The 16,173-nt window shown below is 36.3% G+C and overlaps 1 protein-coding gene across 2 annotated transcripts in view; it reads right to left on the reverse strand.

The window, feature by feature from the left end:
* Window positions 1-16,173, reverse strand: part of CNOT6 (CCR4-NOT transcription complex subunit 6) — a 68,656-nt gene that overhangs the window by 39,392 nt on the left and 13,091 nt on the right. For both annotated transcript variants that reach the window (XM_039880220.1, XM_039880219.1), the window contains exon 2: window positions 5,299-5,412. In XM_039880220.1, the coding sequence (XP_039736154.1) occupies window positions 5,299-5,410 (112 nt within the window). In that variant the 5' untranslated portion in view covers window positions 5,411-5,412. The remainder of the gene's footprint in view (window positions 1-5,298; window positions 5,413-16,173) is intronic.

Consider the following 16,173-nt stretch of genomic DNA (forward strand, 5'->3'; position numbering starts at 1 on the left):
AGAAACAGACCCACATGTCAACTGATCTTTGACAAAGGAGCAAAGGCAAGAAAATGGAGAAAGTCTTTTCAACAAATGGTGCTGGAATAACGACACCCACAAGCAAAAAAGAAAAAAAAAGTCTAGATACTTTACACTCTTCATAAAAAAAAAAACTTAAAGTGGATCACAGACCTAAATGTAAAACATAAAACCATAAAACTCCTAGAAGATAACACAGGAGAAAAATCTACATGATTTGGGTTTGCAGTGACTTTTCGAATAAAACACCAAAAGCACAATCCATGAAAAAAATAAGCTGGACTTTATTAAAATTAATTATTTCTGTTCTCTGTGAAAGATGCTATTAAGATAATAAGAGGACAAGCCACAGACGGGGAGAAAACATTTGCAAAGACATGTCTGATGAAGGACTATTATCCAAAATATATAAAGAACTCTTAAAATTCAACAAGAAATCAAAAAACCCAATTAAAAAATGGGCAAAAGACCAGAGCAGACTCACCAAAAAAGATATGCAGATAGTAAATAAGCACATGGAAAGATACTCTTAATCATGTCATGTGGAAAATTAAAATTAAAATAACACCAAGATACTGCTACACACACCTATCGGAACGGCCAAGGTACAGAACGCTGATACCACCAAATGCTGGAGAGGATGAGGAGCAACAGCAAGTCTCATTCATTGCTGAGAGAAGTGCAAAATTTGGAAGAGGTATGGCAGATTTTCACAAAACTAAGCATAGCCTTACCATGTGGTCCAGCCACACGGTCCTTGGCATTTACCCAAAGGAAGTGAAGACTTACATCCACAGAAAAACCTGCACATGGACATTTATAGTTGCTTTATTCGTAACTGTCAAAACCTGGAAGAAACCAAGATGCCCTTCAGTAGGTGAGTGGCTAAATAAACTGGGTCCATCAAGACAATGGAATATTATTTAGCACTTAAAAACAAACAAACAAAAACTATCAAGCCACAGAAGGACTGGAGGAACGTAAATGCACATTACTAAGTGAAAGAAGCCAACATGAAAAGGCTACATACTATATGATTCCAACTATGTGACATTTTGGAAAAGGCACAACTATGGAGACAGTAAAAAGATCAGTGGTTGCCAGGAGTTTAGGGGAAAGGAGGAATAAGTTGGCAGAGTACAGAGGATTTTTAGGGCAGTGAAAACTGTAGGATACTGTAATGGTGGATACATGTCATTATACATTTGTCTAAACCCGCAGAACATACAACACCAAGAGTGAACCCTAACATAAAGTATGGACTTTGGGTGATTATGACATGTCAGTACAGGTTCATCAATTGCAACGAATGCACTACTCTGGTGGGAGATGTTGACAGTGGAGGGGTCATATACTGCACTGCCCATCGAATCTGACTTGAGCCTAAAACTGCTTTAAAAAATTATTTAAAAAAAAAAAAGGCCTTTGAGCCATGCTTCTCTTGCTCAGCCCCGCTTACACTTCTGGAAGTGTACTTTCCCTTCTAATAAAGCTTTTTTTGTTCTACTTGTATTAAAAAAAAAAATCAGTGGTTGCCAGGGGCTGGAAGTGGGGTGGGGGGAGGTCTGCCTATAAAGGAGCATGGGGAAGTTTTCTGGGATGATGAAACTGTTCCATATTATAATTGTGGTGGTAGTTACACAACTATATGTATTTGTAAAAAGAACTGTACACAGCAAGAATTTTACTGTGTTTTATTTTTATTTTACTATAAATTACGCCTTAATTAAAATATTTAAATTATTCAAGAGATGAAAATGCAAAGAGAGCAAATCTCTCTGAAAAAAAGCAAAGCGAGGGATCTGAACAAATACTAAAAATTGTAATCCAAGGAAACTTTCCTGAAATTGAAAGAAAAAAAATTCAAGCTGTACAATGAAAGAACATACTATACCTGAGAATATCAAGATAGAACAACCAACACCAAGATATATTCTAGTAAAATTACTGATTTTAAGAGGAAAAAAATCCTTTCAGCATCTAAGCAAAAAGAGCAAATAATAGTAAGAGAAAGAAAATCAGATTGTCATCAAGCCTATAGCAAACTTAGGTCTAAATGGGGTTTTATGCAGGTTAAATGGAAAAGCTGATAGTAAGTAATATAGAGTACAACTATTAAATGGAGGTGGGGTGAGAGGGAATGGGGATCATATACAAAGTTTTACCTGCTCTTGGTACTCATACTGGTGGTATTTTTAGTAGTTATTCTGAGATGGTTATGTGTGTAATATGGGATACAGCAAATAAGTAATTACGAAATATTCTAATCCATCATCCCATGTCTCTGAATACTAGGACTCTCATATTAAAGAGCTATGTTAAAAAAGGTTAGCTAAAATCCCTGTTATTCTGAATCTAAATAGAAAATATGAGTATATTTTCATAAAATATTTTAACTTCAAATATACAAACGTATTTATATCTTTAAAGGTATTTTATTATATATCATGTCATATAAATAGTGTATTATTTATCTCATAAATATATCTTTTCATCATAAATGTGTATGACTACAGATGTGTCATATTTACTACCTGTGTCTAGTGGAAAGACCTAGAAAAAATAATCAACACAGTAACAACGAGTATCCCTAGCAACAGGTACTATGGTCTTGGAATACCATTTCCAACTAAAAAACTAGGTTTCTTGGAAAAAATGACAATATTCCAGTTCTGAAGCAAGAAATATATAAAATAAGCCAAAAAACCTTGCCATACCAGATAGCAAGGAAATTACTGAAGACAACTAGGATTGTGTCAAAGAACTCAGAAATCATTTCAAGCAGCTCTTCCGTTAGCCAACAGGACAATTTAAGCATCAAAATGAGAATAATTACAACTCTTGACATAAGAAACCCAAATGTTTAAAAATACTAGTTAATAATGATACTTTAAAAAACCTAATTGGTCATCCTCAAAGGATGATGGTTTATCCTGGAAACCAGTAAATAAAAGGAAAGAAACAAGCCTTCTTTTCTGCCTTTCCTCTCTAAATTGTACATTGGATAATCAATTAGTACATGAGGGAAAGTGTATCTTTATAGGTGCAGCTCACCTAATGAAAAAAGAAATGAAAAACGAAAGAGGGGGAGACTAAACTATAATACATAGGTATACATAATTTAGTGTTAAGACTAAGAAAACAAAGGAAGTGATTACTATAAAAGTCAGGATAATGGTTACCTATGGGAGCAGGGAGGGTGTTCTGACTGGCTGCGGCTTATGGAGGGAATTCTGAGGTAAGTGAAAAACTTCTAATTCTTGACTTGGGTAAGTGGTTATAGGCTTTTGACCTTATAATAGTTCATTAATATATTTGTCTTTGTGGTTTTCTGTGTTTCATTTCACAATTAAAAAGCTTTCTTAAAGGTAGATGATTAATAGTCACTTGGCATATCTGGTTATCCAGTTCCTCCAAGTGACACAAGGAACTGACCATCCATCCCCTGGACCCAGAGGAGCATATGAGAGAACTGTGGGTCCAGGATCAATGGCCTCAGATCCCTAGAATTTTGTATCACAGGATCTTAAGGAACTGATGCTACGGCATATACATGAAATGACTGTCTTAGCATGAAATGAGTTCAGCCTTGACAATTTCTACACATAGGAGCTTATATATTAAGGACTAAGACAATAAAACCTCCCTAGTAGTGGCTTTGTTAACTATGAGGTCCTGTTCCAGAGACCTAGTCAACCAACAGCTTATCCTCCATCATGCATGGTAAAGACTATCTGCAAAGAATGTTACTTTAGAGGACCCTCCCCTCTTCCTTCCCATCTTATTTACAAACGGCATCCCATAGTTCAGAGCAAGCAGAGAACAGTGACTCAAAATCAAACTGATGTATCTTCTAGCTTAGCTTATCCTGATGTTTTAAGAAAGGGAAAACTTCTCTATAAGCAAAGAAGTTCCAATTCAAAAACTGCTAATCCACGCTGAAAAAAGAGAAAATGCAGTTAAATAACAGTCCCGAAGAAATTAAAAGGGCAAAGTGGGAACAGTGACTCCCTGTGCTATGAAGGTAACTGGTAAATGAGAGCACATTTCTCTTTTGGATCCTCTGACCCGGAAAGTCAAATTTGACAGGAGAAGGGAAAGAAGAGAGAAATTTCACTCTCCACCACACCCACTTTATAAAAAATTGAACTCAGCTTAATTAAGGCTGGCACTCTAAAAATCAAGAAAAAGAAAACAGAAGAGACCTGTGTGGGTCTGACCTCTACTATGGTTGCAGAAGAAGTTTACGTTTACTCACTCATTAGGTTACCCAGAAATTCGGAGCTGACAAGGGAGCAATACTACTATCACTATTTCCTTTTTGCTTCCTGTACAGCACTTTTCTACCTAGACGTGGCAGCTATATTCTGTCTACTAGTTATTTATACCGATCAGTCCCTTCTTCTCGCTCCCTAATATGCCATAAGCTCCAAAATGATAGGAACTGTATTTTTCCATTTATATATCTTCCATATGCCTAGTACAGCGCCTGGCAAAATGTTTTACACATAGCACATGCTCAGTATGTTTGCTGCATTACATTAAAAATAAATCAAGGGCAGAAAAAAGAGAAAACTTACTCTGTATTATTTCAGGAAATTATGGGGAGGCATATTAGGCCAACATTAACACAAAACTATGTTAGCGCTGGTTGCCTTCAGAAGTAACAATGTCCCTTTACCACCTTTGAAAGATTAAGAAAAGGCTACATGCCCACTATCAGGGATGCTGGGGATATCCTCTGTGAAAGTGGGGACTCATATATTTCTTGGAAAATGATTAGACTGCATTAAAGGTAGAGAGAACTTTAAGAGCTCCAAACTCATTAGATTTTGTGTTTCTAAATAAGGCTGTCCTCAGAGACTCAGACTGAAAAAACCAAATGATGAAAGTAGCGAGAAACAAATCAATCCCAGAACTTATACTAGAATGAGCATGTCCCACCCCACTGGAAATCTGTAATTTTAAAACAATCCTACTTTACCAGAGAATTAAGTACCAGAACAAACCTTTGCACACGAGGCACTTCACAAGTGTTATTTTCATTTCGTCCTTGATATTATCCTCATTTTAAAAATAGGACACTGAAACTGCAAATAAGCAATGAATGGGTTTTGAACTTTGACTCAAACCACGTTCTTTCTACTGGATCTTCCTGTTTCTAAGATTAGCATTGGTAAAATACAACATTGCTTCTTTTGTGTACTGGCATTAGCAAACTTGATTTTCTACCATATCTTAATTTCCACACCATACATTTATGCTTGCATATCTTACCACTTATTTCAAGCTCTGCCCAATGTGATTTCTTTCCATTTGCTGCTTCCTCAGAGGACATAATTGTGTACATCCTCCGAGGGTCAGGGGGCTCGTATTTTTCTTTGGGCATGCCTGTTGAATTAAGAAAAGAAACCAATCAGTATTATGAAGACTCAAATAACTGAAAATGACATCTTTTTAAAAAGCAGACACCCATAGTATGATCTCTAAATACCATTTGCAACTAAAAAGAGCCAGTTTCTCCTTGGAGAAATGGAGGATTGAACAAATCAAGTGTAAAAAGCATTTCTGAAGATCAGACAAAATTTGAAAATCTAAATATAAGCTGATATATTTTTTTAAATCCTTATCTGTTATAGACACATTCTGAAATGTTTAGATGGAATGAAATTTCACTCTGTTACACATTTCCCCAAACTTCTTGTCCCAGTTTCACTTCACCTTATTCGTTTGTATAAACCATAACCCACTCTAACCAACTGTTCGCCTACTCTGAACACCTACACAGCTAAACATAGCTGGAGAAAAACCACCATGTGAATTTAAAGTGAGCCAGTCAGCAATCCCTTACCTCAAATGGACTCTTTCTGCTGATCAGAAATTATACTGTAAATTCTTAGTCCCTTCTCCTACAAGACCTCTATCTTCAAATCTCTAACACCCACTCCTCCATCTTCCTTCTCTTCCATTTTCCCATCAAAACAGAAAACCAGAAAAGGCCTTTCTTTCTATGAACTCTGACCTATGGCCATCTATGCTCTTTTACTAGGGACAAAGTGCCTGCCCTCTTGGCACTTAATCCCACCTCTTCACCTTCTCTATTCAAGGACGTTACTTGGCAATTCTCTTGAACATCAAATTTTCCCTCCATACTGGATCTTTACCTTTAGTATACAGATACATGGTATTATTTCCTCTATTCAGAAAGTCTTGACCCTATCCCCGCTCTAGTTACTTTTTTTCTCTCATCCTCTACAAACGAAAATCCTCAAGAGCTCTGTATGCTATTTCCTATTCCTCTTCTCCCAGTTAAACCCATTCTAATCAGTATGTGCTTTAACATTCCACCGAAAACTGTCAAGAAGAAAACCAGTGACCTCACATTGTTATATCCAGGGGTCATTTCTCAGACCCCCTTTTAACTTGTCCTGTGATCAATACTTGATGAGATGATCACTCCCTCCTAGAAACACTTATTGCACTTGGCTTCCTGGATACCTTTTCTCTTGGGTTTCCTTTGAATCTCTCTAGATTTAATCTTTTGCTAGTTCTTCATGCAGAGCTGGAATTAACTCTATTATATCAAAAGAACCTGAATTCCAAAACGGTTTAAGCAATTTAACCAGTGTTACAAGGCTGGGAAGTCAGAATCAGGCTCTGAATGTGTCTAATTAAAAGTTAAAGCTATTTTTTAAGTGAATAAGCCAACTGCAAAAAGACAAATACTGTATGATTCCTTCTATGAGGTATTCGGAATAGTTAAGACCATAGAGAGAGAAAGTAGAATGGAAGTTGCCAGGGGCTGAGGTGGGGGAATAGGGACTTATTGTTGAATGGGGACACAGTTTCACTTTTACAAGAAAAGTTACGGACATGAACAGTGGTGATGGTTGCAACACATTATAAATGTACTTAATAACACTAAATGCTACATTTGAAAATGGTTAAGATGGTAAATTTTGTTTATGCATATTTTCCCACCATAAAAAAATTGGAAAAAAGTTAAAATTACTTTCTTTAGGCTATGCTGCCTCCCTACTGATGGAAAGTAGAGCTATTTTTCAAACACAGAAATGAGCTTTGACCATGTAGTCAAAACGTAGAAGGTAAGTCATCCTATAAAGCTGCTTGAAAAAGAATATTAATGGTAAGAGTAATCATCTGCACAAGAAACAGCACATCTATTTGTTTTGTTAAATATTATTGATTTAAAAACTGTCCTCTTATATGTTAATTTCTTCAGACTAGAAATATAACGACTGAAGTTAACAGACTGATACAAAAATGCCTAACACAGAGAGCTATACAGTCAGGAACTGTCTAGAGGACAACCTGGTGAAGCAAGTGCTCTTTCTGAGTGATGTGAATATACTGGTAATAACCTGGGGAACATAAAATGCTGTGTAAGCCTACCAGACTTTGAAAACATCCCTTAAGGTTGCCGAATTGCCATTATTCTGACCAGATTCTACTTAAAAAACAACCACCTGATCTTCATTGGCTTTTCCAAATAGAATTTAATTATGGTAAGAAATTGCTCTGTCCAACTGACATTAATATTTCAGTCCAATTAATTATTCATCCATCTGACTTCTTAGTGAAAGTTCAGGAGTCTGATTTACTAATCTCAAGTGAGCTTAGTTAGTATGAATCAATATCCAGAATTTGATCACACCTCAGAGAATCAATGAAAGTGATACTGAACTAAGAAACCTGAAAACTGGGGGAGACTTTTGAGGAAAAATGGTGGAGTGAGAGACATCCCCAGATCTCTCCCCTTAAAACAACAATAAGCTGAACATCTAAAACTCAACAGAAACACCCAAACTGCACATCAGCACGTCTGAGCGTGGGATCCGCGCATTAAGAGCTACCACAGGTCAAAACCCCGGGTGTCAGGCAGTGGACTGGGAGAAATAAAGAAGCTGCCTCTCATTGCCTCTCATAGCCGCTGGAACTTCCTCCAAGAGGAGGGGTAGGGTGAAGGTGCAGGAACTTACCTGAACAGCCCTGCCTGGAACTGCTGTGAGCCCCCCGCGCTGGGCAGAAGGGCCCAGTCATCAGGGCAGAAGACAGAGAAGTGGGACACAACCACAGAGAAATAACAGTTGATTTTTACCAGCCCCAGCTGCAAAACCAAGGCTGAGCTGCAGCCCCCAACTCCCAAGCCAGAGGGTCCCTCTCCCCATAAACTCCAAGACCGGTCACCATGGAACCCCAGGAGAATCTGAGCAAATGCTGCAGAGACTGTTGCTGACACTGACAGGGACTGAACTGAGGGTAGCGAGCATGATTAAATATCTACAAGAAAAATTTTTTAAAAGGCACTTTAAGGCTTTATATAAGCAGGGATCCAAGAGGCTTAGACGCCACCTACTGGAAACCAAAAGAAAAGTACCTCCTTTGCAAGAGGCTAAAGAGAGACCTTTATATAATAAACCTACTTTCTGGAAAAACAGAATACACTTCCATTAATGCCCAGGCGAAGAAATAGTCCATTAAACACCATGCACAACCAAGATGACAAAGCATCTCAGAAAGAAAGAGAAAAAGCTCCAGAAAATAAGCTTACAGATATAGAAATATGCAACTTAAAGGACAGAGACTTTAGGATGGTACTTCTGAAAAAACAATGAGTTCCAAAACGAGTCATATAAACAATTTTAGGAATTAAAAAAACAACTAGATGAGCAAAGCAAGGAGACTGAAACCCTCAAAAAGAATTGAATAGATATTCTGGAGATAAAAAATACACTGCAAGAGTTGAAAAATTAAATAGCAAGCTTGGGAAATAAAGTTGACCAGATGAAGGAAAGGATCAGTGATATCGAAGACAGAAATCTAGAAATAAATCAGAAAGAAGAAGAGAGAAACCAAAGAATGAAAAATAATGAAAGAGAAATTCAAGAACTAGCTAACACCGTCAGGAGAGGAAACATAAGAATAATGGGAATTATCAAAGGCGAAGAAAAGGAGCAGGGACTAGAAAGCATTTTCAGACAAATAGTGGACGAGAATTCCCCAAATCTAAGGAATGAGCTGGAACTTGGAACTCAAGAAATCAACAGAACCCAATTACCTCAACCCAAAAAGGCCTTTGCCAAGATTTTTGTATTAAAGTTATCAAAAATCAACAACAAAGGCAGAATTCTCAAGGCAGCCAGGGAGGAAAAATAAGGTAACATATAAAGGTAAACCCATTAGATTATCCTCGGACTTCTCAGCACAAATGTTACAAGCCAGAAAAGAATTTAATCAAATATTTAAACTAAAAAGGAGAGAGATCAAGAAATACATAGAAACAAATGATAATGATAGTACAACATATCAAAACTTATGGGACACAGCAAAAGCAGTCATAAGAGGAAAGTTCATATCATTGCAGGCCTACCTCCAAAAATAAGAATGAACCCAAATAAACAACCTAACTTCATTTTAAAAAACTAGAAAAGGAAGAACAAATGAAGCCTAGAGTTAGCAGAAGGAAAGAAATAATCAAAATTAGAGCAGAGATAAATGAAACTGAAAACAAAAAAATAGAAAAAAATACACGCAAGAAAAAACTTGTCCTTTGAGAAGGTTAATAAAATTGACAAACCTCTGGCTAGACTTACTAAAGAAAAGAGAGAAAGGACATAAAGAAACAAAATCAGGGATGAAAGAGGGGAAATTATGACAGACACCACAGAAATACAAAGGATCATACAAGAATACTATGAAAAAGTACATAACACCAAATTTAATAACCTAGAAGTGGACCAGTACTTAGAAAGATACATCCTTCCTAGACTGAATCAAGAAGAACTGGAAAATCTAAATAGACCAATCAGCAGTATGGAAATTGAAACAATCAACAAAAATCTACCAAAAAGTAAAGAAGTCCAGGACCAGATGGCTTCACCAGTGAATTCTACCAAACATTCAAAGGAGATTTAATATCTATTCTCCTCAAACTCTTCCAAAAAATTGAAGAGGAGGCAATGCTTCCCAATTCATTTTATGAGGCCCATATTACCGTGATACTAAAACCGGGTAAAGATAACACAAAAAAAGAAAACTACAGACCAATTATCTCTCATGAACACAGATGCAAAATTCCTAAATAAGATACTAGCGAACTAATACCGTAACATATTAAAAAGATTATGCGTCACGATCAAGTGAGCTTCATCTCAGGGGCAAAAGGATGGTTCAGCATACGCAAATCAATTAATGTGATATACCACATAAAATTAAAGAATCATATGATCATAACAATAGATGCAGAAAAAGCCTTTCACAAGGTACAGCATCCATTTATGATCAAAACACTCAACAAAATCGGTACAGAAGGAAACATAATAAAGGCCATCTATGACAAACCCTCGGCCAACATTATACTTAATGGTGAAAAACTAAAAACCTTCCCTCTAAGATCAGGAACAAGGCAAGGCTGTCCACTATCACCACTCTTACTCAATATAACACTGGTGATCCTAGTGAGAGTAATCAGACAAGAGAAAGATAAAAAAGGCATCGAAACAGGAAATGAAGAAGACAAAATGTCACTATTTGTGGATGACATGATTCTCTATACAGAAAACCCTAAAGACTCCACAAGAACACTACTAGAAACAATAAGGAAATACAGTAAAGTCTCTGGATACAAAACCAATGTTCAAAAATCCATAGCTTTCCTATACTCTAATAATGAAGTGTCAGAAAAAGAAGTGGAAAAAATAATTCCTTTTGCAATTGCAACAAAAATAATAAAATACCTAGGAATAAATTTAATGAAAAAAGTGAAGGACCTATATAATGAAAACTATAAGACCCTATTAAAAGTAATTGAAGAAGATACAAAAAAATAGATATTCCGTGTTCTTGGATTGCACGAATCAACATATTTAAAATGACTTTATTATCTAAAGCATTATACAGATTTAATGCAATCCTCATGAAAATCCCATCAGCAATTTTTTTTTAAAGAAATAGAACAAAAAATCATCAGATTTGTATGGAAGCACAAAAGACCCCGAACTGCCAAAGCCATTCTGAGAAAGAAGAATGAGGCTGGAGGCATCGTACTGCCTGACTTTAAATTATACTGCAAAGCGACAGTAATCAAAACTGCATGGTATTGGCAGAAAAGCAGACACACAGACCAGCGGAACAGAATTGCAAGTCCAGAAGTAAACCCATATTTATATGGGCAAATAATTTTCAACAAAAGAGTCAAAAACATACTGTAGAGAAAGGAAAGCCTCTTCAATAAGTGGTGTGGGGAAAACTGGAAAGCCGCCTGCAAGAGAATGAAAGTAGACTGTTGTCTATCGCCATACACCAAAATTAACTCAAAATGAATTAAGGACCTGAGTATAAGACCTGAAACAATAAAATTCATAAAAGAAAACATAAAATAAACTCAAGGACCTTAGACTTAAAGAGGATTTTATGAATTTGACCTCAAAAGCAAGGGAAGTAAAAGCTAAAATAAATGAATGGGACTACATCAATCTAAAAAGCTTCTGCTCGGCAAAAGAAATCATCAAGAAGGTAAAGGAACAATCATCCGAATGGGAAAATATATTTGCAAGCAATTCTTCCGATAAGGGCCTAATATCCAAAATATACAAAGAACTCATACAACTCAGCAATAACAACAAAAAAAATGATCCAATCAAAAAAATAGGCAGAGGATCTGAACAGACACTTCTTCGTAGAGGACATACAAATGGCCAACAAATATTTGAAAAGATGCTCAACATCGCTAGCTATTAGGGAAATGCAAATCAAAACCACAATGAGATACCATCTCACACCTGTTAGAATTGCTATTATCAACAGGACAAGTAATAACAAATGCTGGAGAGGATGTGGAGAAATAGCAACCCTCATACATTGCTAGTGGGACTGCAAATTGGTACAGTCACTACGGAAAACAGTATGGAGGGTCCTCAAAAAACTAAGAATTGATTTACCATATGATCCAGCAATCCCTCTACTGGGTATTTACCCCAAAGACTTGAAAACTCATATCAGAAAAGATATTTGCACACTAATGTTCATAGCAGCATTATTCACGGTGGCCAGGACATGTAAGGAACCGAAGTGTCCAATCATAGATGATTGGCTAAAGAAGCTGTGGTACATATATGCAATGGAATATTACTCAGCCATAAGAGATGAAATACTGCCATTAGCAACAACATGGATAGACCTCGAGATAATCATGTGAAATAAGCCAGAAAATGTTGAAAATCACCTATCACTGATATGTGGGATATAAACCTAAAAGCAACAAATTAGCAGGACAAACGAACAGAGACTCATGGACATGGACTGTAGACTAGTGGTTACCAGAGGACTATAGAGTAGTGGTTAGTAGCAGGGTGGAGAAGGAGGAGGAAGGTATACGGGGTAAAGGGGGCCAAATATAGGGGGGGGTAGGTGGAGGGTGAAGTGGATAAAGGGGATCAAATATATGGTAGCTGTAGAAAACTGGACTTTGGGTGGTAAACACACAATAGAATATACAGATATCAAATGTACACCTGAAAATTATATAATTGTATTAACCAATGTTACCCCAATAAACTTAAAAAAAAAAAAAAGGAAAGAAAAAAAGAAACCTGAAAACTGGGCACCAGACCTGGGGCCATTCCAGGATCATAACTTCTGCCTCAGCAGCCAGCCATCTTCGTTTTTCATAACATGAGATGGGCTGTCTTAAAATTTAAGAGACAGGCCATTACTCTAAACTCAAGAGCAGTGAGATCTCTATTTCCCAAATCCCTGAGAGTGAGGATGAGGAAGTGAGGGGGAGATAAAGGCGATAAAATAATAGAAATGGTAACAAACTGAACGGTCTGAACGGTCTAGCTCTCTGGAGGAGCAGCAAGAGAAGCACAACCCCACCCATTTTTCTGAAAGTCCTACAAAACACAGCATTGGAGACCAGGTTGAGAAACGGATGTAAATACATACAATTTAGGATTTTCCCTAAGGCTTTGAAATCAACAAAGCTGATCTTACTCTCTAAAAAAATATAGTATGTAACTGTAGATTATCTAAAAAAGGAATAAAAGATTTCCAAAATAGACTTAAAAACTGTTAAGGAGAATTACAAAAGATTTTTTAAAAATAGCTATGCCAGAGTCAGCAGGTATATAGCACCCGACTATTCAATCTCTTCCAATTCAGTGCCACACATCACTACTGATGCTTGCTGGTAGCATAAAACCCACCCCCATTCTAGATCTCAGAGAAACAAGTTTTTCATATCTTAAAACAACCATTTACCTTAAAGAAACACAGGACACTACTTAGCACAGAAAGACATGTTTTCATAATTAAACATTTTATGAAATGGCTTAAAGATACAGAACTGTGTATCTTTCTGAGAATGTTAGTGTGTAAAGCACACTGTGTAACATTCTGAGAATGTTAGTGTGCAAAGCAGAATTATAAACCATAACAGGAATAAGACTACCCTGGAGTATTTAAACTAAGGGTGGCCTAACTAACTCCATACTATAAACTTCGAAAAAACTGCCATCTAGAGCAGGGAAAAACTTCAGGAATCCAGAGTTACTACCCCACAATTTCAGAAATGCTGTGTGTTTACACAGGTATAGAGCATTGAGGGGGCTAGGACAGGACTCATAGGGAGGGGTTGTAAGGATAAGAGATTTGTCAGATGCTAATGTAAAGAGAAAGGAGACAAGAACAACTAAGGAAGCAGGCTGGAATGAAGACCCGCAAAGGCCCAGCGTACAAATTTACACATACACCCCCACCACAGCCCCAAATAGATCAATAATTCCCTAGTTACAGCCTTTAAATTCAATCTGTTTTGACCATCCTCTGGCTAGGAGTTAGTGGAAAGAAACAGCTGCTGGAGACAGGAGCATAAGGAAAGAGGATAGGAGCCTCTGGTCTATCTTTCTGTCAGAAATCAAACTTATGCTCAGTCAAAATTTGGGACAATATTTAAATGCGCCCAAAGAAAAGGATATGTAATTATAAAAACCAGAGCTAAAATGACCAATCTTAACTGCCACAGCCAACAAGTATGCCACAGCCTGCTCCTCCCTCACCCCATTATACTTAACCTTTAAAATGAGTGTCTGAGGGGAAACCAACAGAGGTGCCTAAGAACCCAAACACACCGTAACTGAATAAAAAGCAAGTCAATACAGAGCATCTGATGTCAAGCACAAGCTTAAAACATACACACAGCATGACTACACAAAAATCATTAAAAAAAAAATCACAACACAAAACAATCTCATAAAAAATGCTTCTCATGTTTAAAGAAGTTAAAGAGAACATGAAAATCATAAACAAAAACTATAAATAAAAAAGTATGGGACAATATAAATTGAGATAAAAAGACAGTGAAGATCTAATGGGAAAAACTAAGTATTCAAATATTAGAATCTCTAAAACAAGATGAAAGCAAAAAAGGCAAGCCACAGAAGAATACATAAACACAATTCCTACTAACACAAAAGGCAAAATAGGCAAAATTAAACATATAAAGACAAAAAGAAAGCAATGAAATGATTAACATAACAACTAAGATAGTAATTACCTCCTAACTCAGCAAATCTACCCTTCAGTATTTACCCAAGAAATACAAAAATGTATGTCCATAAAGTCACTTATATAAATTGTCTTTTTAAATTGCCCAAAACTGAAAATATCCCAAATGTCCATCAACAGTGAAAGGATAATCAAATTATGATATAGACACATAACTGAATACTGCTCAGCAATAATGAACTATTGATATATACACACATATATATATGAATCTCAAACATTATACTGAATGAAAAAGACTAGAAAGATTCCATTTACATGAATTTATAGTGGAGTAATAATAACAGTAGTTGCCCTTATCAGAAGTGATGAAAATGTGTGATATCTTAAAGGAGGTATGGTTTATATTGGTATATAAAGTTACCAAAACTCAAACTGTACATTCAAGGACTATACATTTTATTTTGTGTAAATTTTACGTCAACTAAAAAAATTCTATACTCAAACACTTGGTCAAGTGTGAAGACAAACAAAAGGGCATTTTTCAGACAAGTGATTACTAAGAAAACCTACAACTCATGTACTTTTTCTAAATAATTACTCATTCAGCATTGTTTATGACAAAAAATGCAAACACCCTAAGTGACCATCAATAAGATTATACAGTAAAATCAGTTACTGTACAGCCATACTATGGAAAATCATGCAGCCATGAAAAGTGATGTTAAGTAAACTACTTTGGATTACACTAAGTCACTTTATATTGTAGGGTTAAGCAAATAAGTATTTATGTTAATGATGTTAGGAACCAAGATTTTCAGAGTAAGAAAACATTTACATAAGCTCATGATTTTTAATTTGTTTCTAAGAAGCCACTTAAGTGTTCTAGAAGCAATGTTACTTCTAGAATTACAGCACTCTTTAATCTTGATTTTGATCTCTTAATACCAAGAATGTAAAGGTCTTTGCAAAATAGCCAATTACAAGCCTGGGGCAGGAATTATATAAAATGAGCCTGGGATATCCTTTAGTGCCAAAAAGCTAAGCGTAGTGGGGTCATCATGTCATAGCAACATGATACAAGAGCCAGCTAGAAGGCTTCTCACCAAAGTTGTGACAATTTGGGGGGGGGGAATCATAATTATAATGGAAATATTACAGATCAGTAAAAATTTACGATAACATGATCATTATCTGGTGCTAAAGAGCTGGCAGTGATGTAAAAGATGGATTAGGAGCAAAGGAAACTTGCAATAATCAAGACAAGAAAGCAAGAGTGGGAGAGAGGAAAAGGAGGGGAAGATGGGGAAGAGGGAAGAGACAGAAAGGCCATAGACACAAATCAGCCACCAATTGTGGCAGCTATTAAACTAAGAAAATTGGTAACAGAAGAGAAAGACTTAAGTGTTTATCCTTCTACCAGGTATTGCATTTCAGAGGAGTCAAACAGACCCTATTGAAGGGAAGTCCTCCTTTACAAAAGATAAAGAAAACAAATTAAAGCAAATTATTTTGTAATTCCTAATGACCCCTCTTTATGCAAAGGTTATAAACTGAGCTAATAATGAATTATAGGATCTCTTGATATGAGAGAATATGAAGTACACATCAACTATGTTTACCTTG

Source organism: Pteropus medius, unplaced genomic scaffold (genome assembly GCF_902729225.1).
Source record: "Pteropus medius unplaced genomic scaffold, Ma_sr-lr_union100, whole genome shotgun sequence".
Classification (NCBI taxonomy): Eukaryota; Metazoa; Chordata; class Mammalia; order Chiroptera; family Pteropodidae; genus Pteropus; species Pteropus medius.